Source organism: Elgaria multicarinata, chromosome 12 (genome assembly GCF_023053635.1).
Source record: "Elgaria multicarinata webbii isolate HBS135686 ecotype San Diego chromosome 12, rElgMul1.1.pri, whole genome shotgun sequence".
In the NCBI taxonomy this organism is placed as follows: Eukaryota; Metazoa; Chordata; class Lepidosauria; order Squamata; family Anguidae; genus Elgaria; species Elgaria multicarinata.
Window position 1 is genome coordinate 7,992,987 of NC_086182.1, and position 23,637 is coordinate 8,016,623.

A 23,637-nucleotide genomic window follows, 5' to 3' on the forward strand; every position below is an offset into this window, starting at 1 on the left:
TTGGACTCAATGGTCTTATAGGCGCCTTCCAACTCTATTCTGTGATCTCTTTTGCAGCTCTTAGGGCACTGTGGAAGGCACTTTTGACACTGTGCCGAACTGCCCCCAAGGTGCAGCGTGCATTCATACTGCCATTATATTTCGAGTACTGCAGTCGTTCTGCTCACCCCATTTCCCGAAAGAACTTGTGGAGCTGGAAAAGGCGCACAAAAGAGCAATCAAAAGCACCAAGGCTTCAGAATACTTCTTGGACTAACGTGCCCCCTCCAATCAGTTGGACTACAACTCCTATCATCCACAACCAGGCTAGGCGCAATGAGAACGGCAGTCCCAACACATTTCAAGAGCTCTCTCTTCCTGCTTAATGCTAAGAATTCAGGATCAGCCATGTTGCTCTGTGGCAAGTTCAGGATAAACAGAAGAACAAGGCACTTGCTACGATTAATTTGCAGGCTCTAGCTGTGGCAATGGGTGCTAGTAGAGACAGCTTGAAAGAAAAGTTCGCTGCATTTATGGGTGGGTCTACCAAGAGGGATTACGAAGGGTTACTAAGCGAAACCTAAGTGCAGAGGTTGTAGATCTCAGAGTACCTAATGCTGGAGACGGAAGGCACTCTTCCCCCCCCCCCCCGCCGCTTAAGAACTGGCAGCCGACGGGTGCAAAATGGAGGGCTAGACTGGCCTTTGGCCTGATTTAGGAAGGGCTCCTTGCATTTGCAAATAATCCTGAGTGCAGCCCTGGCACTCTTCGCCCTCCCAAAGGGCCCAGTGGAAGAGGCCCACCCCTAGACCCTTGGCCTCTTGATCCCAAAAGTCAGCGGAAAGTTGAGCAAGCGCCTCCACCCACCCACTCACCCGCCCCCCAAGCCGTGGGGTGTTTACCTTTGTGAGCCAACCTTAAGTGCCAAGGCGACCATGAGCAGAGCGCCCGCTCAGCTGCCCGTTGCAGGAGCAAGATCCTCCTGATCAAACCTGGGCAAAGTCCAGGGTTGAACATGTGCAAGAGAACGGGTCACTCCCTGGGAGGTTTCTTGCACGTTCTCTTCCCCCATCCAGGAAGTGGCAAGCACTGGGAAGCCGGAGCTTGGCAAAGGCCCGGGCGACATCTCCCACCTCACTCTTCAGGGGAAGCATTTCCGTAAGGCCCCACAGTAGCCGTTCTCAAGTCCCTGAACCAGGGCAGCTGGAGAAACAGGGCCTCGCATTCAAGTCCTTCAAGAAGGAAACAGAGTCCTGTTCATTGTCATGGATGGTCGCCTTGCAAAATGGGGGAATTGGTGTGGCTACAGCACTGGCTCCAGGATTTGGGAAGGTCAGGCAAGCTTTGTAAAGCATCCTCCTCGGAAGAGGTAAGGCATGCTGAAATGGAGAATTCTCTCAACCTGCTTCGGACCTTCTTGGGTACTCGTGCAAAATGTGAACAGTGGTATTGCTGGGGCTTCTGCCAGTCTAGGGGGCCTGGAGAAGCCTTGCACCCTTCACAAGCTGGAGCATCATCCAGTTATGCAAAAGAAGTGAATTGAAACCAGAGTATGTACTGGCTCGCTGGAAGCCAAGAGAATCTGCTAGAACAGAGTAGGAAGCTTGGCACACACCGAACCGGCCATGGAGTGAGGTAAGGCAAAACTATCCCTTTCTGAACCCCTAAAACCTAGGGAGTCACTTGGCACCTGGGAGTGTTTGGCTGCTGTGCACTTGGATAGGTACATAAACCCATTCCCTGAGCAGGGAGGCAATGGAATTGCCAGCAAACATTCAGCACAAGATCTTCGAACTACAAGTCAACAATAAAGCTAGGCAGGCTCTGAGCCCCAAATTCACTCGACTGTAATCAAAGACTCCAGCAGCCACCTCAGAAACAGATGGTTTTTTTTTAAGGGCCAAGACTCCAGCCCACTTAGAAAAGAACTGTATGGACACTTTGTGCTTGCAATACATCAGGTGTGGGCTTTCTGTATTGCTACTGCCATGTAAGACGCCATCGATTGTAAGACGCACACTAATTTCAGTACCACCAACAGAAAAAAAAAAAACCTAAGACACGCCTGTGATTCTAAGATGCACCCCATTTTTAAAGATGTTTATATGGGGGGGAAGTGCATCTTAGAATTGAAGAAATATGGTAGTTAATATTGTTAATATTGCTATGGTAGTTTGAACTCTGAAATTCAGTACAGAATTTGGGTCCTTGCAAATGCTGCGTTGATGTTTTGTGCTGCTGCAGTTTTGCCAGCTAGCAGGGAAGCCATCCAAGGTTGCACACAGAATGCTGCAAAGGTGTTTGCCGAGGGCAGCTAGGTGTAGAGATGAGGCTCCGTGCTCCTAGAGACAGTGGGTCCTTTCACACAGTAATACAGTGGCAAACCTGGGTGTAGTGACATAGGAGCCCTGCTGTTCAGCACAAAACGGATCGCTTCTTCCAAGGGTGGGCTTGTTTCTGGCATGAGCTGGACAGGTGTGTGCAATTGGACAGGCTGCAGCTCAGTGGTAGGTCACCTGCTTTGCATGTGGGAAGTCCAAGGTTAAATCCCTGGAATCTCCAGGCAGGACTGTGAAAGCCTCCTGTCTGAAACTCTGGCGAGGCACAGCCAATCAACATAGACCAGACAGACATAGATGGACCGATGGTTTGAGTTGGCGTAAGGCAACTCACGTTCTTCATGCAGAGAACATGTGGCAGTCCAGATGTTATACCCTATAACTTCCATCCGCCCTAGCCAGCATAGCCAATGGTGAGGCATGATGGGAGTGTAGGACCACAAGCTGCCTACCCTTATCTCAATGGTTGGGGAAAGGCCACAGTTCAAAGGTAGAGCATCCAGGAAGTCTCAGCACCAGTGCTAATTGGGGGGGGGGGGGGAGGATTGGATAATTTTGTCCTTTCTCAACTTCAGAGGTTTTTGATATTTTCATTCTATTGATCCCAGAGTCCAGGAGTGGAGATGAGCTAGAAATGTAAACAAGCAGCGGCCAAAGATGCAAGTGAAAAAAAACTGAAGCACATCACCCTTCTGGTCTCTGACCAGCCTTCCTGTATATGCAGGAGAAGGTAATTATGAAATACTGCATGGGCAATATGGCAGGAAGGGGGTGGAAGTCCAGCATGCTGCAAGCAGCAAGCCACTTTGAAATGCGGCCCAAGGAGATGCAGCACATATATGGGCTCGGAGGAAAGGGCTAGGGCGCATGACTTTGCTTTTAGCAGACTGTGCCCCTGCAGTGCCTTAGAAGCTCTCTGAAAGAGCAATGGGGTAGCAGGCAACGTCTGACGCAAGAGGGAACACTGCTTATAAGAGCAAGGTTTTTAAAAAAGCAAGATCGTGTGACGTGTCACACTTTCCGTGCTCCTCTGATTCAGAGCCAGGGAGTTCAGCAACTGGGGCTTCTGCCTGCCATCAGCAGATGCTAAAAACCTCTTTCAAGCCAAAAATAGCAGGGATCAGTCTGGAAGCTAGATATGTGTGCGTAGAATTCAGGCCATGGTTATTTATGGCCCTATAAGAGGCAAAGTGGAATTCCCAAGCCAGAGGTTCACGTGTGTCAAACCTGCCCCCCACCCCCAGAAGGGGCAGATCCACCACCTCTGCACCCAACGTCACGGCCGGCCACCTCTGTACGCAACCATTTGTGCCAAACCAGATTCCACCCTCCCGACCCAGAGAAAAATTCGACAGAGGAGGGAAAGAGCTCACACCCCTCCCTTATCCTGGTACCTCTTTTCAGCGAGGCCCCTTCCCAATTCTCAGAGCCAAAATTGCACACCGCTTTTGAGCTGCGCAGTTTCGTTTCAAAGGCAGCGAGGGAATACTCCACCCGAGGCCTCCATCTAGATCATTTAATTATAAAATGCAAAGTGAACCCATGCAGCTGCAGTCAGGTTGTTTTGTTTTTTTTTAAGGGAAGGGGGAGGAAGGAGAGAGGGAAGGAAGGTCCGTGCCTTTCCTTTGAGATGGCAACACATGGAGGGGAGGGGGAGTGAAGCTGCCGGAGGCCTCTGTCACTGGCAGGAGAGGCTGGAGTGGCCCAGCTGAGCTCAAAGCCACGTCGGAGCATCCTACGCAGGCGCGCATGCACACGCATACACACACTGGCATTCTCCAGCACACTCACACGGACACACAACCAGGGGAAGCCCATACTACCACCCCAACTGTGGCAAGAGTCCTCAGCTGCTGCTGTCAGGGCAATGGGCCGAGCCACAACGATCCAGACAAGGCCTCCTTCTCGTTAGCCCCCAGGCAGCACCACTGAAGGGGCTGCTGAACGTCCAGAGGCTGAAGAGAAGCTGCTGCTCCAGGTGGAGCCAGAGACGGAAAGACTTCTGAAGCAGCCAGTTCTGCAGCGGTCCCTGGCGCGGGGAGCTCAGGAGCGGCTTCGGTCTTCGTGGTTGCCCATAATTGTTTTGCTGTAGAGCTTCTGCTGCTCCTCTTTGAAGGTGTCCTTCACTTTTTCCCTCTTGAGGCCTCCGTCCCTGGAGAAAGGGAGAGAGGAAGATAGCAGCCGGAAGTGAAATGACTCAGCTCTGGCAAGCAGGGAATAATGAGGCGTGAATAAATACTGCACTTTGCAAACTCTACCCACACTTAGTTTATTTATGCATAACCCTGACACGTGGGTTTTCCGTGTGGCACAAGCATTGGGCTTGTGAGGATTTCCCACTGCACAGAGACCCAAGAACTGTATTGATCAGACCCCTCTGCTGTAGGAAAGGAACACACTGATCTTGCTGAAGTTTCTAAGTGTTCTGAGCGTGTGTGGGGGGGGGGGGGGCAGGGGTTTGTGGAGCTCAGGGCCTGCTTCCACACTGCAGCAGGCATTAACCCTACACACTGGAGGTGGGTTGGAGGTTTTTCCCAACTGCAGACTCTGAGGAATTTTGGAAAATAGGGAGCTGCCTTGCAGAGTCAGACCATTAGTCCATTGACCTCAGTATTGCCTTCACTGACTGGTAGCTGCTCTCCAGAGCTCTCTCCCAGCTCTACCTGGTGATGTCGAGGACTGCGCCTGTATGAAAAGGATGCACTCCAACGCTGACTTATGGTCCTTCCACAAGGTGGGGGGGGGAAAGGGCTTTGGTTCTTGGGTTCAGAATGAACATGCCGCTTTCCATCTGCCACCTCCAGTCTGTGATCACTGACTATATTTTGGCAAGAGTCTGACTAATGTTTGCACATTTTACTGTGGCAGGTTAGCAAATTAGTATCATAGATCTGTGGCGTCATTTTCTCATCTGCAGACAGTAACAAGGAGGCAATTCATCCTTCCTACTCCTTTGTTTGCATTTCTACCAGAGGGACTGCAAAGCTGAGTCTGTGGGTTTTACTCATATTATATACTGCAGCAACATTATACTAGGACGATTCGTCCCCTAGGACAGCATTGTTTACAGCAATCTTCAGCAACCCTCTGGATGTCTTGGACTACAAATTCCATCAACCCAGTCAGCTGGCTGAGTGATGGGAGTTGTAGCCCAAAACTTCCAGAAGGCACCTGCTTACAGAAGGCTCATCTACACTGACTGGCAGCCACTGCTCCCTGGGGTCTCAGGCAGGGACCTTCTAGCCCTCTGTTCACATGCCAAGGGCTGCACACGGGGTCTCCTGCATGCAAAGCAGATGCGTTCCAGCACTGAGCGAAAGCCCCTTCCCCGAATTCTAGTTTGTAGAACTAGAAGTTATTCGGGAACACCAGTGCAGTGGAGGGAGGGCACCTGCAATGATCACACGCATGGGATTTTTTGTTGTGTATATGAACTAGGAAGTTGCAACCACACAGAGCATATATGGATGTGGAACTGGGGCAGGGAAGTCAGTGTGTGCAAGAGCTGTGCAGGTTTTGTTTATTTCTTTCACTAATTAAGCATCCCCAGTGAGTACTAAAAAAAAAGAGAGTGAAACAATATAAACGAGCAACAGCAAACGGAACTCACAGCAGCCACGATGTCGAGGAGGGCTCAAAACACTGATTAAAAAGGAAAGCTTCAGATCAACACAAGCTGTGAAGGAGCTCCCAGGGAAGGGAGAGTTCTAGAAGAGGCAGGAGGAGGGAAGCACAGAAAAGGCCCTCTTGCGCATTGTTACCTCACAAATACCTGGACAGCTGGAAGATCTCAGTTCTTGGGCAGGTTTATAAGGAGGAAGATAACTTGGTCCAAAGCTGTTGAGGGCTTTTCTGGTTAAAACCAGCACCAGGTCCCAGGTTTTCACCCACCCAAAGTGCTTTCTGTGTAGGGAAAGTGCTATGGCGGACCCTGCCCATTTTCAAGCTTCAAAAGGTACAAACGACAAAGCGGAGAAATTTCCCACAGAGCTGCTGTTCTCACTCATATGAGAGCGGAGTTCTAGCTAGCACCGAGAGCCGCCGGCTCTGCCATGGCTAAGGCACCACAGGCTTGGGAGAGGTTGCCGCCTGCGACAGGCAGCCCTCGTTCCTTCCTGAGGTTCAAACGACATTGCAGCTGGAGCCCTGTGGTTCCTCCTGCCCCTCCAGGCCCTGTTAAGGAGCTGCTGAGCAGGAGAGGAGAAGGCAGGGGGAAACTGCAAAGGACTTTGCTCCCCAATGGTTTTTTCAGCTCAAAATCACCCTCCCCAAGCTGCTTTAAAACACACCCACACCCGAGGAGCCCTTCTTCTGCAGCTCAAGGGTTTTTTAAAATGCAATGGAAAAAGTCATGGAACATGTCATTTGAAGCTGAGCAAGTCATAGCTATAGACAGGCTAAAGAATCCCAATCGATTCCCCCCCCCCCCCGCCCCAGCCAAGGTATGGGGAGGGGCCACTGAGTACGGCAGGCTAGATGGACTAATAACGCAGGCAGGTTCAACCAACTCCGGCAAGTTCATTTACCACCACACTCTTCAGCCAGCTGCCAACTTTCCCCCCACTAATCAGCAGCAAAAAAAATAAATAAAAAAGGCTCAGCTTCAGGACTTACCATAGGAGATCCACAAGCCCCCCCTGTCTAGCAATGGCAGACTTCACCCGATTGGCAAACTGCACGGCATCTTCCTCAGGCTGAAAGGGAGGACAGAGAGTGTCACTGCTGGCGGAAAGGGCCTGGCGGGGACCTCGTCCGCTCGTCCGGCATCGGCCTGCTCCAGGCCCAGCTCACTCACCTCTCTGGTCATTGGAGGCAGGTACCAGACACTGCAGACAATTGCCCAGCTGGTCATCATCCTGAGCAGATAGGCCACCATGCCGTATTTGCTGCTGTTAAAAAAGGCGTCTCCAAATTGGGGGTCATACTGAGGGACAAGAGAGAGAGGCAAGGGAGGGGAGGTCAAGATGGTGAGAGGGGTCAGCACCACGAGGCTTTCCACACCTCCCATTCGCTGTGGCCAAGATTCAAAATGGGCCCAGACAACGCATCTTTCACTGCATTAAAGGACGCATTTCAAAACAGTGTATTCTAACTATCACATATGTATCCAGTTCTGCCCTCAACGAGCTCAGGGGAACTTACACAAGGTTATCCCTTTCATCCACACGACAACCCTATGAGGCAGGTCACTTAGGCTGAGGCAATGACTTGTCTGATGACTCCACTGCAGCTGAAACTGCCCCATCTGTGCCATCGTTCAAAGACATGGAGGACTGACCAGTATGGAATCCGGCAACCACACTGGCCCATGACCCAGGCTTTTAAAGCATTCCAGCCACCCCCCCAACTTCAAATTCCACCCCCAAAGCACATCAAGTCCATCAACATTCCTACACATTTTTCACTGTGCATAAAGCCACCGGGGTCATTCTGCATTTGACCCCTGTGGCCTCTAGGATCTGTACAGCCACCAACACGAGATGGGTACAAGAAATAGTCTGGATACAGTCACATGGGCCAGAAGATAGGGACGGGGCAGGTGTAGGATTGCAGGAGTCGTGCTGGCTTCCAGGACCACTCGCCATGAAATACCAAGACTTCTCACCATGAAATACCAAGGACAACATGGGCATTTTCTCCAGTCCCCGAGGCCTACCCAGCAAATTTGAGTGTGCTTTGCTAAATGGCAACAGCTCTCACCTTGATGGCAACAGGATAAACTGTGGCACCGATCTCAAAACTCCCTTTCTTGAACATCATCACAGAAGTGTTGTTGATGCAAGTGCCTGTCAAAACAAAAGGCAGTTTCTTCTGGGGGAGCAGCTTTTGCTATTGGTGGGAAGTAGCAGGAATTACAGCAGGACATTGTGTTTGAAAGAGCAGGGGGCGCTTAAATCAAAGAAACTTAACTCCCAATGTGGCCTGACTAGCACAACTGGGCTAAAACAGAAGGCTATCAATGACTTCTAGTCCTGATGGCTATGTGCTGCCTCCAGTAGCAAAGGCAATTAGCCTATGTACATCAGTCACTGGGGAACATGGGTGTGAGGGTGCTGCTGCATTCATGTCCTGCTTGTGGGTTCCTGGTCAACAGCTGTGTGAACAGAATGCTGGACTAGATGGACCTTAGCCTGATCCAGCAGGGCTCTTCTTATGTTCTGATGACCCACAGCCCAAAATTTCCAGGAATTTATCTAATCCCCTTTCAAAGCCATCCAAATTGGTGGCCATCACTACATTTTGTAGTAGTGAATTCCATAGTTTAACTCTGCACTGTGTGAAGAAGTCCTTCCTTTAAACTGTCCTGAATCTCCCACCCATCAGTTTCATGGGATGATACCATTGGGTTCTAATATTTTGAGAGAGGGAGGAAAGTGTCTCCCTATCCTCTTTCTCCACACCATGCAACTCTCTATCAGGTCTCCCCTTAGCCTCTTTATTTCCAAGCTAAATAATCCCAGCTGTCAGAGGAGAGATGCTCCAGCACCTTGTTCATTTTAGTCTATATTTTCCGAGCTCTATGGGTTGCACACCTCTCCTTCCATTTCCATCCAGAGACTTGGACACCATGGAACTGTGGGCTTACTCCTACAGAACCATGGGACTTACTTTGCTTCCTTCATTCTTGCTTACCTTCGGGGAAAATAAGGATAGGCAGTTTATTTTTATCTTGAGCATGCTCTGACAGCCTGAGAAAGAGAAGAGAATGAGCACGTCAGTGATAGGCACACGTCTGGCTGCTCCCGAGGCAAAATCCAGCAGCCTTAGCCAACACCTAAGCCACGTGGCTCTGAACTGAAAACCAGCCAGGCAGTTTCGTTTAGAAGCTCGCCACCAGCCAGGGCTGCATCTCCCCTACGCATTCCCTGACACACACATAGTGCAAGCCTCTGCAAACACTTTCCTCTAACTATAGAGCATAGCATGGGCTGTGAACCTACCTCCTAGCCACTAGATGGCGATCCTTAACCTCAGAGCGTTCAAACCAGACGTGGGGGCAAGCCTTCACCATGGCCCTCTGGATCACCCCCATGAGGCCTCCCTGGATCTGGCCCACCTGAGCAAGAGAGAGGGTGAAGGGGTCAAAGGTTTACCTCTGGGAAAGTTGTGGCTTTGCAGCCCCCATGCTCAAACATCAAGCAGCTCAACTTGCAGCGGGCGATGCCTTTGGCTGCATTTCAACTCTCCGGCCTGCAGGAACTCCACTCGCTAGGGAGTGTAAGGAAGTCATGAGGGCATCTATCCCATGACACCATAGAAAGGAGGAGGGATTTGCCCTATCTTAATCCAAAGGTGCAGGGATCTCAGGCAGGGCGGTCAAGGAAGGCAATTCTCCTTTGGCCGTGGTGTCAAGGGATAAGCACCAGAAGCACATACAAATGACCATAGCAAACTACCCCAAGCATGTGTCCCTTGCCAGGGGCAGAAAGGGGACTGCAGTGCTGCTGCTCCACCCTATCAAGCTTCAGTGGGGTGGGAATGGCAGCAAGGGTGCCCAATTGCCTCCATCTTATGTCCGCCACCCAAATGAACAGGTGATACCCCAGTGGCATGCACAGCATTTGCTCCCTGCCCATGGAGGCCGTGAGGTGCATGATTACAGTTTAAGAAACAACAACCCGATACCACCAATGCTATTTGACAGAAGTAGACAACAGCATGCATTGTGGATTTTTTTAAGGAAGAATGCGCGGCGAGAATTTTCACCCAGGCACAGCGATCATCAACACACACAGGCAACATGCACACACAGATGTGGCAGGATTCACCGTCCTCACCATAGCATAGTAGCCATCGCTGGCCAGAATGATGACATCGATCGGGGACGTGTGGTTAGCCACACAGATTCCTCCACTCCGGGGTCGGTTTTCCCTGAAGTTGGGAAAGAAGAGATTAGTTCTAAACAGCGGAAGTACAACTTGCTCTGCCCAAGAAGAACATCTGGCTTAGCCTCACTTGCCAACACCACTCCTCCCCCAACACACAGCCTTTAGGGCAGTGAACTTCAGTGCTCTGCCCCACAAATGATGGTACTGCTTGCGTGTACTCTGAACTTAAAAACAACAACAAACACCCTGAAATTCAAGCTTAGTTTAGTTAGCATTTTCCTCTTATTTCTGCCTTTGCTAAACATGGGAAAGAGCAAGGAGCTATGCATGGCACGCACGTCCCACCCTTGCATCACCAGGAACATTTTTCAGACATCTGAGATTGCCCACACACTTTCAAGTGTGTGGGCAAGATGTAGAAACTTCCTCTTTTTTAAAAAAAAACCAGAGAAGAAAGCCAAGACTCGCAAGAAGCTGAAATCTGCGTTTAATACCACATTATTCTGCAAACCTCCTGTGCTCCCACAAGATTGCAACATACACCCAGGCTCAGAGGCAACTTTCCCCTTCCCTGGGCAAATATATCACGGGCTCTCAGCCAGTCTCCTCCATACCGGTGGTGGTAGGTGATGATCGCTGTAAGAGCTCGCACACAGATCCGATAGCACATGAGGTGTACGTGCCTGCTCAAGAAGTCCTTGCACCTAAAGAGCCAGAGTAAACACCTAATTACATTTCAATGTACAGCCATGCCCAGACATTTTATATCGCTGTGTCCCTCCTCCGCACAAGAGCGGAAAAGTATATCTCCAAATGGGCACACAGCAGACCATCTTTAGTGCCACCGCCTGGAAATGTCCACATGGCAGCTGGCCTCTAAACTCACCACTGTTGGGAGGCCCCACATAACAAGCTGCCTTGTACAGAGTCAAAGCATGGGTCCATCCAGCCCAGTAACGTCAACACTAACTGGCAGCAGCACTCTTAGGGTTTCACACAGGAGTTTTACCGGTCCTACCTGGAGACGCCAAGGATCGAACCTGGGACCTTCTGCCTGCAAAATATGTGTTCTAACACTGAGCTCCAGCCCCTCCTTGAACTACAGCCCCTTCCTGGCAGGGCAGCATTAGAAAACAGAGGGAGGCATGATTTTGAAACAGGAAGCAGCAGCTGCTTTTCTCTTCTTCAGATGACACATTGACAGGGAATGGCTCCAGGACTTTCTGCTTCGCGGGGGGGGGGGGGGGGACACACGACGGCTTGTGGCTCTCTAGATGTTTTGGGCTACAACTGCAGTCATCCATCACCATTGGCTATGCTGACTAGGGCTGATGGGAACTGTAGGCCAAAACATCTGGAGGGTCACAAGTTGCCCACCCCTGTGATAAGGGCAGGCAGGCAGGATTCTGATCTTTCCTCGACTGAAGGCTTCTGCTAGTGGAGCCATTGCTGTGGGAAGCAGCTGTCTGCAGCCCTTTCTCAACAACAGGTATACATCTGAGTAAGCTGCACAGCGGGGTGCTTCTCCATGCATTGCTCCTTGCACCTTTGAACTGCACATGTGCAAAAAGCAGGACAGCATGAGCGCAAGCAAGTTCAAGGAACCTCCTTTTCCAGTCAAGAAGTTGGCTGCTGCACATGCCACTTCAAGACGCCACAGTAAAGGCAGGAAGGCCAGCTTCTGGAGCATACGCCGATAGCTCTGAACTTCTAGCTAGGGATCTATTTTTGAGCGATTCTCTTTTTCAACTGCCACTCCCCTCTTTAGGTTTCTTGTTTGTTTGCCCACGTTTTCTTAAGAAGCTGAAGGCAACTGCTCACTGAGCAGGAGGCATACTAAAAAACGTGACCAGTCGCCTTTAGCTACTTGCTGAACTGCCAGAAAGAACTACTGTGGAGATAAAAGACTGGCCCAGGAAAGCCTGAGCACAGAGAGCAGAGCAGAAATAGGGGCCCAGTGTTTAAGCCACAAGAGGCTATCAACCATTTCTTTCCTCCCAGTGATGAAGTCTTCAAACCCAACTACTGAAGTTGCTTCAGTTCCCTGTGTAGCTTCTTGCTCCCAGCCCCGAATAAATTCGGCAAAGAGTATGCGGAACAAGGTCTGCTCAAGTAGCACAATTTATATAAAGGTCCCGGAATTTTCAGCACCTGTTCTCAGGTGGTGATTCTACTGAGAACTCACCTTCCATTGGGCAAATAGCCCACCATTGTAGTGCCTGTCACCAAGAGGCTAACGCCGGTGAAAGCAAGGGCTACCCTGCATAAGGGAGGGAGGGAGAGAGAGAGAGAGGTGAGGCACAACCTCATACTGACGTACTATTTTCCACTGGCCTTCCCCTAATATGTTTGTTGCTGTTGCTACTTTTGTTGTGTTTTGTTGTGCTTTGTCTTCGCTCCTCAGATGCCATGTTTCTCACCTGCCCAAGGGTCTCTACTTCCCTTGCTCGGCTTCGTCCATTTTCTTCCGCTGCCCCTTACGCCTGGAGAGCTCTTCCAGAACATTTGCGAACTACAAGTTCAATCGCAGTTTTTAAAGCTCAGCTAAAAACTTTTTTTTCTAAAGCTTTTAGAACTTGATTTTGATCTTACTTTTATACTGTTGGTTTTACTCTACCCTGTGCCTGCTTAGTGCATTCTCTTCCCCTTCTTATGGTTTTATTATGATTCTATTAGAATGTAAGCCTATGCGGCAGGGTCTTGCTATTTTATTGTTTTACTCTGTACAGCACCATGTACACTGATGGTGCTATATAAATTATTATGATTATTATGATTATGATTATTATTATTATTAATAATAATAATAATAATAATAATAATAATCCTGCAAAGGAGCTGGAAGAGGCAGGGCTACCAACAGCACTAATCCTCAACCTCAAACAGGGAGCTCTTCCTGGGGTTGGCCAGTGATATGATTTCCACTGGAGAGTACTGACAACAATCACCTCCGAGGTTACTTTTAAGGGAATGGATCAGAGGAAAATCCTGAAACAACAGACCTGGTCTGTTCACTGTCTGGCCCAGTCTCCCCAGTAAGAGCTCCTGATCCATGCTGGGCCTTACCTGAGTGGCAGCAAGAAGCAGTAGCGGATCAGGACGCCCAGCCCCCAGAGCACTGTGAGGCGCAGGCTGATGTAATGGAAATTGTAGTTGGTCCTGGTCAGCAAGTTCCAGGACACCAGCTCTTCAGCCGAGAAGCGCTTGGTCACCTCATCATCCATGATGGTCTCGACGCCCTTGCGGCAGAAGTAGAAGATGTCAGAGAGCTCAAATTCAGGGACATCCAGGGCCTTGTTACTGCCACTCCGCCGGATCTCCTTGATCTCCTCCTCCAGGGAAGTGGGCTCCTTTGCAATGATACCTGCAATGGACACACAGCCCTCCAGTCACGCAATGAGAAAAGGTGAGCCCGACCTGGACCCCTCTTCACCCCTGAAAGAAGGTAGCACGGCCTCTTACCATTGACATAGGGCTTATAAAGGGGATGCTTCTTCTCTTTGGCACCACGTTCGATCCTCAACGTCGCCCACTGCAAGACAATGGATAAGGGAAACTACTAGAATCCTAGAACCTACATGTAACTGACATGGAATAATTCACTGTCGTGAGGTGCGATGATGGCCATTCACTTAGATTTATTTATTTTATTATTTACAATATTTATTTATTTACAATATTTATATACTGCTTCCCATCCAAAAGATTTTGGAGTGGCGAACAACGAATAGAATAAAAAAAATTAACGGATTTAATAAAAACATATTAAAGTTACTATTTTTAAAAGAACAAAGTTCTGATAAAACCCAAGTTCTGGTAAAACCATGGCCAGTCATTCAAGGAAAGCTTCCTTAATCAACCTTTGCAAGAGGCACTGGAAGCAACAGAACCTTGGCACCTGCCTGACCTCCAAAGGCAGGGAATTCCATAAGAAAGGGGCCACTGCATTGAAGGCTCTTCTCGTGGACTCCAGTCAGACCATAGGTCCATGTGGAACCACAGGAACATGTCCTCAGATGACCTCAGTGACCAGGCAGGTTGGTAAGGGAGAAGGCGCTCTCTCAGGTATCCTGGTCCCAAGTTGTTTATGGCTTTGTACACGAGTACTGGAACCTTAAACCTGGGCTGCCAGTGCAGTTCCCTCAGCAAAGGAGTTACATGATGAAAAGGAGCAGCTCCCGACAACAGCTGAGCTGCTACGTTCTGCACTAGCTCCAGCTTCTGTAGCAGCTTTAAGGGCAGCCCCACATGGATGGCTTTAATATACACTCAGCAAATTCAGGGAAGAGGATAGGGGTATTAACTACATGCAACACTACCTACCTGTACACTACATTTGCCATCTTAGGCCCTCCTCCAAGGGAGGTTTAGAGGATGGCAACAAGGGCGAGGGCCTTTTTAAAGGTGGCCTCCCAATTATGGAACACTCTCCCCAGTGAGGTTGGCTTGGTGCCAACACTGTTATCCTTTCAGGGACAGCTTAAAACTTTCCTCTACTCCCTAATGTATGAGAGCATACAATAAGGTTTTAACTGGCCATTGCTAATCGTTTTTGTATGTAAATGGTTTTTATATTATGTTTTATATTGTATTTGGCAGGTTTTAATCTTTTGTAAACTGGGCAGAGAGCTTTGGATATTGGGTAGTATACAAATGCAATAAATAATAAATAAATAAAACAACTACCAGAGCTAAACAGACACATACACACACACACATTTTGCAGAATACCAGTCCCTGGAGTTAAGTGGGGAGAGAGAGTGCCTTCAGTTTTCTGCAGACATGTGGCTGACTGCTGTTAGAGCAAAAATGCTGGACTAGATGAACCCTTGGCTCTGCTCCAGGAAGGCAGCTCTCATGTGTATAGTGAAGCTCACAGATTCAATCCCCTGCAGTTCTAGTTAGAAGGGTCAAGATAAGAGCTTGGAGATAAGAGCTTGGAGAGCCACTTCCAGTCAGGACAGGCAACACTGGGCTGAGTGCAACAGCAGCCTGACTCTGCAAATTCATATCCCTTTAGCCCTTCAGATGTGCAGGGGAAGCCAGCTCTATACTCCTTTCTGGCAGCAAGGGTTATGAGGCCACAGACAGAGCAGGTGAGACAAACCCTGGTGAGGAGGTTTATGACTAGAGATGTGAAGAAAAAAACAGAAAAATCGGGGGGGGGGAATTCTTTTTCCAAAGCCTTTCTCCCCCCCCTGAAAAAAATGAAGAGAAATTGATTATGGAATGTTTTATTTCAGCATGATGAATAAAATGTTTAAGACAAGGTATTCATAGATTTACTTCTCCAAATGATTCCTAAAAACTATATGCACTAATAGAGGGTTACAATTTCTGTGCACCAAGGACAAGCAAATCCGAGGTTGTGAACAGAGACTACAACTCTCACATGCAAGAGCAGGATGCATTTCTGCCTCTAGGGGGCAGCACTGCCATTGAATCAGAGACTGAAACTGATAGTGACAGCGATAGCTCAGAAAATGAGTCTGATTAAATTTCATGCAAATTCATTGAATCTTACCCCCCCCCCCTTTTTTTCCCCTCAATTCTTTTTATGGGAATGGGGCTTTAAGTCTGCTAGACACTGTGGAGACATAAATAATTTTCTTTGTTACTAACATTGATGGTTTCTCCTGTTTGTTTTTTAAAATTGTTTTTTGCCTGCTCCTCAAAAACTGGCAAAACCAAAGAGGTTCCTTACAGTTCAGGAGTTTGTAGCAATATTTGTTACCAAAAAAAGGTAAAAAAATTAAAAAGTAAATTCAATTTGTAATAATTGCTTGAATACACTGAACTTTTAATTTATCAAATGTGATAATTTTATGCCAAATCAACTTGTACATAATTACATTTTATGTTCCTAAAGTAACAAAGTGACTATCGAGCTGTAAAAAGTGCTAATATTGCATTCCCCCCCCCATTTTCCTGAAAATTTCTGGTTTTTTCCAAAAACAAAACAAAACTAGAAAAAAAAGGTTTTTTCCCATGGCTTCAAAATTTCCAGAAAGTTTACATCTCTATTTATGACAAGGTGAAAACCGTTCAAAAGCCCTTCCCCACTGGCATATAGGATGGTTTCAACTGGTGCTGTTTTAACCTGGTTGGGAACTCTTTAATCTGACCGAATTGCCTAGTTGTTAGAATGACAGCTGAAATGGTACTGTTGCTTATTGATGTTTGTATTCTACTCCGTATGCTTTCCTCCCAGAAAAAAACACAGTCTACAAAACATTTACAATAAATAATATGAGAGGCATCCCAATCAAAGCTTGGGAAGGGCTTGGGATTTGACTGGGAAAACAACCTCCAGGCCTGGATTAAAAGAATAGCAGCTTGAGGCGGCTTCCTGCCCACTAGGCAACAGGCCTCAAAAACAGGAAAGGGCTGACCTAGAGTTAGAGAAGAGTCTTTACAAAGGCTTTGCATAACACACCACTGCAAATCCCTGGAGGCTTAGAGGAGGAACTACCCACCCTCAATACACACACTTTCTCAAACTGCCCTCCATGCTACTACACAAGAACCAGCAGGAAGTCCCGTCAATTCAGCCTGGAATCAAAGCTTTGTTTCGCCAGAATCCATGGCTGTTTTTTGCCTGCCTAACCTCTGTATCTGGCATCAAGTTCGTAGCACTCTCTGCCAGAGATTGGGGTGGGGGCAAGGAGAGGAGGGACTGAGGCTGCCAGTTGCAGCAGAGGAGGCAATTCTACTTGGCTTATGCAACCTTGAAGGCAAAGCTCCCCCCTGCTTTGCTCACTCATGAGTAGCAGCTGTCCCTTTCTGTCCCAACTATCCCCACCAGCACCCTGGCGGCTTCCTGCTAGCGACTGCCAGAACTCAGCCTTTCTCTACATTATCCTAAGGTCAGCCACTCTTCCCAAGGGCAGCATACACGCACACGCTCACATTTGCTCACTTTCAGTTTACTTGGCTGCCCTCCGTCTGACCGTCTCAATGTAACACAGGCTTAAGCAACAGCCTCATAAGCAGGGCTGTATCTATGCTGCAATCCCACAGCTAGCACAGAATTCGACTCCCTGACCGTCCCTCTTTCCACGTTAAAAAGAAAACAAGTTTCTAGTGCTTTAGGCTATAAAGTCAGGCTCGGAAGACTGTGAGAAAGGCTCGATGGAAATTCAGAAGCCAGAGACGGCTGGCTAGAGATTTCCAGTGGGTGGGCAATTCAGTTCCCCGTATAGCTTCTTGGCCCCACCCCGGAATAAATTCTGCAAAGAGTATGCAAAGTAAGATTTGCTCACACTGCATAATTTATCGAAAAGTCACAGAATGTAAATGGCCAAGGAGTACAAACAGCTCTGTTGATCAGGACAATGTCACATCAGTCCCATTCTCCCATCAAGGGACCTTGTTCATATCAGTTAAGGGGAGCAATCTGAAGAGGAAGAAACTTTGCACTGAGAACTGGATCTGGAGTTTTGTTCCTTTCCTTTAATTATTTCCAGCCCTTGGAGAACCAAGAGTTCTGCGGGAGTTCCTAGTCTGAAAGCTGCCAGGGAGAAACCAGTTGGAAGGAGCCCAGAGACTGGTTCGTTCCAAGCTGGAAAATTCCACTGGCCAGCAGAATGGAGGAACAGACAGGACTCCTGGCAGCTACTCCCACCTGTTAGCCTCATACTGGTTCTTCACCCTTGATGCATTAGCACATGGCCAGGGAACCCTCACCAAAGGCTTCTGAGCAAACGCAGCCATCCTCTTAACAGATCCTCTTAGGGCTAGGTAACGGGTTAAAGAAAAGGTGGCAAGGAGTAGGAATAAATGACTTCTCCCAATAGAGAGATATAAGAAATGGGGCCCCTGAAGATCTGTATGGCAACCATTGCTTTTAAACTTGTTCCTAAATGATCTGGAGTTAGGAGTGAACAGCAAAGTAGCCATGTTTGCAGATGACACCAAATTATTCAGGGTGAGGTGGCCATGAAGCTCCAAAAGGATCTCTCCAAACTGGACATTAAAATGCCCCAATTTTATTTATTACTACATTCTTATCCTGCTTTTTTCCTTTTTCAAGGAATCCAAGGTGGCTGACATGGTGCTCCACCTCTCCATTTTATTTTCAAAACAACCCTGTAAGGTAGGTTAGGCTGAGAGTCAATGACATCGTTCACCCAGTGAGCTTCATGGCTGAGTGGGGAATAGAACCTGGATCTCTCAAGCCCTAGACCAAACACCACGCCGGCGGTTCAAACGTAAGTGTAAGGTAATGCACATTGGGGTAAATAAGAGGTGTATAAAATTATGCATGCTTTGGAGAATAGGGACAAATGCACTTCTACAAGATGTAGCAAGGTCCAACAATGTGACTGGCTTTAAAATGTCAGAGAAATCCTTGGAGGAGGAGAAGGCTATTGATGGCTGTTAACCATGATGATGCCTCGATGTATCCTCCATGGTTTCAGAGGCAGCTTGCTTATGAATGCCAGTTGCTGGGAAGCAACAGCAGGAGAGGTGTTGTCCTCATGCCCTGCTCATGAGCTTCCCAGAGGTATCTGGTTGGCCACCATGGGGAAAAGGATGCTGGACAAGGTAGGCTTTTGGTCTGATTCCAGCAGGGCTCTTTTTAGAGCACCAGGTTGTGGGCTAGGCTGGTGACACACCCTAAGAACTGGGCTGGTGTAGACATACAATTAACCAGGGTTCAGAAATTGGGAGCAGGGTGTTGAATTGTGCCAACCTTCCTCCCTGTACCATATCCCTGACTTCCACATTGTGTTTTTTAAAAAATGTTTAAGATCAATGTTGTGTGTTCCCATCAGCAACTCTGCTTAAGATTGAGCCCCACAGGGTGCACCCAAATCCTCTCTGAGAACCCTGCTTTAATACTAGCAATCTAATTTTCTTTTATGTGCCTTCCCTATTTTCTGTACTGCAAGTCTGCAAGCAGGACCGACCTTTGACATTATGTGCTATACAACACTTGCATTTGGAAACAGTTTGAAAAAAATAAATATATGATATTATTTTAACCTAGGTTGACAATGGTTACATGCAATCCAGAAACTTGCTGAAAGGAGGGCTGGGGACAGGCGAGAAGGAAAGGAAAAATTAACTGTATGTCTGCTCCAGTCCACTCAAGAGCCTGGCAGAATTAATGAACAGAGGGAGAACTAATTCACATAGGATCACCATGGTGTGCAATTAGTTTGCAGTGGAGTAAAGGCACTTCCACCCAAAATGCCCCAGTGTCATTCTCAACATGAGTTACATGTGTGAGCACAGATGCTCTTGTATCATATGGTAACTAAAACAGCTGCATTCTACCTAGGGAGGTTGTGGGCTCTCCCACACTAGAGGCCTTCAAGAGGCAGCTGGACAACCATCTGTCAGGGATGCTTTAGGGTGGATTCCTGCACTGAGCAGGGGGCTGGACTCGATGGCCTTGTAGGCCCCTTCCAACTCTGCTATTCTATGATTCTACCTCCAGCCCAATCAAAACCAGGTACAAAAAAACCTCATCTAGGAGGTTATTGGAGGGCAGCTTTTGTCTGCCAAAACTTTGTGAGGCCTGCCCTGTTTCTTTTATGAAGGGGTGTATCTCCAGAAGAGATACTAGTGCTACAATCCATCTGGCAACACTACCGTCTGACTTGGAAGTTTGCCCCAAATCCCTGATGTATGGGGTAACTATGCAACCACTGATTCCGTGGCACTTGCAATTGCTTAGGGTCATCTACTCTTACTTCACATGTTCCAAGGTAAACAACAGATGCAAGAGCCAAGTGGTGGCACAAACAAAGCCTCCCCTGAAACTCTCTGCTTACTCAATCCGCACTGAAAAGCTAATTCACTACTTCATCTCCCGGCTGCTGACATATCCCACGCCCCGGAGTCCACGATTCCCCCACAGGAATGTCAAGTAGTCTGACTCACCTGGAAGATCTGCAGCAGGGTTTTCATATAAAGCCGGCGGATGCCAAAGGAAACCCCAAAGATGGCTGGCACAATTATGAAAACCAAGAGCAGGGTGAAGAGGACGGTCAGGGAAATGCCCAGCAGGTTAACCACCAGGCTGTCAAAGGGTAGCAGTAGAAACATGATGAGTGGGTGGGGGCAGGCAAGGGCAGTGCCCTGAGAGTTCCTGAGGCAGGCAGAAAGAGGCTGCCTGGGGCGATCAGCCAGTTCTCCTGTCAGCCAACAGCAACCTTGCACATGCAGCAGGTCCCTGGCCTATCACAGACGCCATTTCGAAGTTCACACCCTTCCCCCCATGGGCTTGGGGTTGCGAAGAGCCCCCATGATCCAGCCTGGAAATAGGCCACCGCTCAAAGAGAAACTGAAAAGACTGGCCAGGTATGTGATGGCTGCACAAGGGAAAGTTGAACGATCTGCGTGAAGGGCAAAGAGGGGTGGGCTCGGGAGCAGCTGCTGGAAAGCCAAGAGGATGAGGCCCCCCTGAGTGCTCAAGGGCACAAAACGTCTCTTCGCAAAGCAGAGGCGGGCTCCTTCTCTTGCCCCGCATTGGAAGAAAACACAGGGGCCTGCAGAGCTAAAGTCCTCGCCCTTGGAATGCAAGGACCAGCTCCCAGTCTCTCATGCAGCCTGCAGCAAGTGTCATTCCACGGCTCTCCAGCTTCAATCCACAGCAGAAAGTTGTAAGAGGGATGTTTCTTCCTCCTTTAGACAATGCTCCCGCAAGTGAAGCATTCGCAGGTCCCAAACACTATTGGAGGAAAGAGAAAGAGTCAGAGATAACAGATCAGAGAAATATCAGTACAGGGGAGGGGAAATTGAGACCAGGGAGAAGTAGCCGCCTGTTCCAGGACAGCACAAGGCAGAGCTCAGCCTCCTACTAAAATGGCAGCAGCAAGGAGAAATCTTGGAAGAGAACAGCTCATCCTGCTAGAAGGGCTACATACTGTTAAATAACTACTGAAGTTATTACCCCTGCCCACAAGTATTGTTCTAAGCCAGCCTGTTTGCCCTGCCCTAATGCTAATCATTTGTCCTCTCAAAAGGTAGGGGTGGGGAAACTTTTGGAAAGCTTCTGCACTTACATGGCTTGAGAAGGTTCTGACTTGCTAGAGGCAATTAATTGCGAGGTGTTTACAAGCCTGACACATTGGCATGCAGCAATTTTTTAAAAATGTAATTAGTAGTCATTGATGAAGCATTTTCCATTACAGAAGTAATCTGTAGTAGAATTTTTTCCCCATTGCTATATTTTCCAAGGGGAAATTTCCTCTCTCAAAAATGCATTGTTTCGTAAGTTGGTACCATAACGAAAGGAGAAAATGTTTAGTTGGTTTTTTTAAAAGAAAAATCTATTGTGCTTTCCCAAACACAGGAGCACAAAGTCGCTAAGAATGAGAACTTCAAAACAACCATTAATAAAAGCAATTAAACAACACAGCAGACAGCATCAACATAATCACTACTGATTATAATAGCACAAACATCTCCAACAACCACTAATCTCTCCAAAGACTTCCCAGAAGAGCCAGGATTCAACTAGCTGATGAAATGGATACATCAAGGGGTGAGAGGGCATTTCAAAGCATCAAGGCCATGGCTGAAAAGGCTCTATTTCTCATTCCCAACCACTTCTCCTCCACCAGTGGGGAGTCATGGAACAAGACCTTGGATGTTGGTAATAGTATATGTGGGAGCATATGAGAGACTCTTAAGGCCATTTCAGGCTTTAAAGCTGAGTGATTTGAGCCAGGAACACCACAAAGTGAGCATTTTCAAAGTTACAATTAATGTTTTCCAGGTGCAGGTAGGTAGGAAGGCAGGTAGATAGGTATCACATACACACAAAATCCATTTCCAAAGCCGGTGGGGTGAAAGTAAGCAGAGGAAGTAAATCAAAACTAAAAGTGCATAGAATCCAAGCATGCTAAACCAGAACCCAGTTGAAACAGGGCATCAGAAAATGCCCAATCCAAAATGTTCTGAAAAGCCCATAATGCTGACTGTAATGCAAAATACTGAGTCTGTGGGATGAGATTAGCACGTACATTTGGGCCTAGTGAACAAGTGGGGAGCACCTGATGCTATTGCACCAGCTGCCAGAATGGGAGAGGCAAGCAAGCTGCGTCAAGCTCTGTTTTAAAGAGAGGGCATAATAAATACAAATTTAAATACATATCCTCCTTAAACCCCGAGGCCTCTGCACCTTCAGCTCCTGCAATTCCAGCCAAGCCACATGACTTGGGTGAAATTGCTGTCTTCCCTTGTTTTAAATCTGAACCCCTGACAACCTTCCAACCTCTCTAGAATTCTATCTTGGCAAGAGCCAAGGGTGCAAAAGTGGAATCCCGGTGGCAATTCCTACCCATTAAGTCCAGCCTATGACCATAAAGCCCCAATCCACAAAAGACTGTCTTCTCAGAATCTTGACTCAACTCAGAGAGGGCTTTGTTGCTCACCCTGCATTTTACTCATAGTAAACAGAAGCTGAGCAGAAGTCACACAGGGATGGAGCAAAGAACTGGAACAAAAAGCCAAGAGGTTTTTTGGTATGGACTAGCCAAAAGAAGGGAAAAAGCAGAAATGGAAGGTTTCAGAGAGAAACTCACCCAGTCAGCACTCAGATAGATCTCAACTGCAACACCACTTGGCCTTACAGCGCCACTGGAATGGAACGGCAGTCAACTGTATGTAACCCAGTGTGTGTAATCAATGCAAGACGTTCTCAGAGCTTCCAGAGTTCATACTGGGGATGACGAATCAGATTTCCCCATGTGGGAAGCAACATATTACACTTATGAGAAGCCATTACCTGAGGATACTAAAGAACTGGAAGTGTGAGGAAACAGTTGCCTCTTTCTCCAAACTGGCTGATGGACTAGAAATGTGCACTCTGATATAAGCAGGGAAGACTGGGATTTTTGCAAAAACATGACTCAAATTCTGTTACTGAAATATGTTAAACACAAGAGAGCTGAGCATCGTGGTCCTAAAAACAAGCTTATTCACTTGAATCATAATTTGGATTCTCTGTTTGCACATCTGGAAGCGTTTCCTAGCTTACAATTGCAGACTTAGGGTGAGCAGAAGGTAGATTTCGCAGTGATTTGCAGTAGATTGGCAAGGATTTCTGACTCCCAATTGTTTAACGATAGCAGCAACAAAATGATCTCTCCACACACATACATACACCCTGAATAGTAATGTTCAAATGAAGAAAGCTTGGGGTAGCCAGGCCTGGATTTTTGTGTGGAAGATTACGTGACCTCCATCCAGTTCTGATGCACACAACAATTTCCTAGGCTCAGAGCTCCTCAGTTCTAAATGTATGGCTGTGTTCACATGACACGATAACCCACCCAGGTGAATGAGCCATGCAGTGCGGCTTGTCCACTGAAAAAAACATGTTAAGCCTGATTGAGCTTACAGTGGGTTGCTGTACTTCCGCTTCTTCCCCTTTGGTCCTTCAGCAGATTCTGGCAGGTATTCCAGCAGTCTTGGCAGCAGAACCTCTCTTGTCTGCCACCAAGTCTCCCTCAACCCCCTCCGATCGCAACCTC

General features: G+C 47.9%; 2 protein-coding genes across 7 annotated transcripts in view; one reads left to right on the forward strand and one right to left on the reverse strand.

The window, feature by feature from the left end:
• The window catches only part of LOC134407234 (secreted frizzled-related protein 1), a 520,297-nt gene that overhangs the window by 254,071 nt on the left and 242,589 nt on the right, over positions 1-23,637 (forward strand). The gene's annotated exons all lie outside the window — the stretch shown is intronic.
• GPAT4 (glycerol-3-phosphate acyltransferase 4) overlaps positions 3,820-23,637 on the reverse strand; it is a 28,838-nt gene continuing 9,020 nt past the window's right edge. For all 3 annotated transcript variants that reach the window (XM_063139520.1, XM_063139521.1, XM_063139519.1), the window contains exons 2-13: positions 20,039-20,828; positions 13,610-13,679; positions 13,214-13,511; positions 12,333-12,407; positions 10,762-10,851; positions 10,097-10,190; positions 9,260-9,375; positions 8,952-9,007; positions 8,019-8,104; positions 7,114-7,242; positions 6,933-7,012; positions 3,820-4,470 (exon numbers count right to left, since the gene is read on the reverse strand). In XM_063139520.1, the coding sequence (XP_062995590.1) occupies positions 4,362-4,470; positions 6,933-7,012; positions 7,114-7,242; positions 8,019-8,104; positions 8,952-9,007; positions 9,260-9,375; positions 10,097-10,190; positions 10,762-10,851; positions 12,333-12,407; positions 13,214-13,511; positions 13,610-13,679; positions 20,039-20,203 (1,368 nt within the window). In that variant the 5' untranslated portion in view covers positions 20,204-20,828 and the 3' untranslated portion in view covers positions 3,820-4,361. The remainder of the gene's footprint in view (positions 4,471-6,932; positions 7,013-7,113; positions 7,243-8,018; positions 8,105-8,951; positions 9,008-9,259; positions 9,376-10,096; positions 10,191-10,761; positions 10,852-12,332; positions 12,408-13,213; positions 13,512-13,609; positions 13,680-20,038; positions 20,829-23,637) is intronic.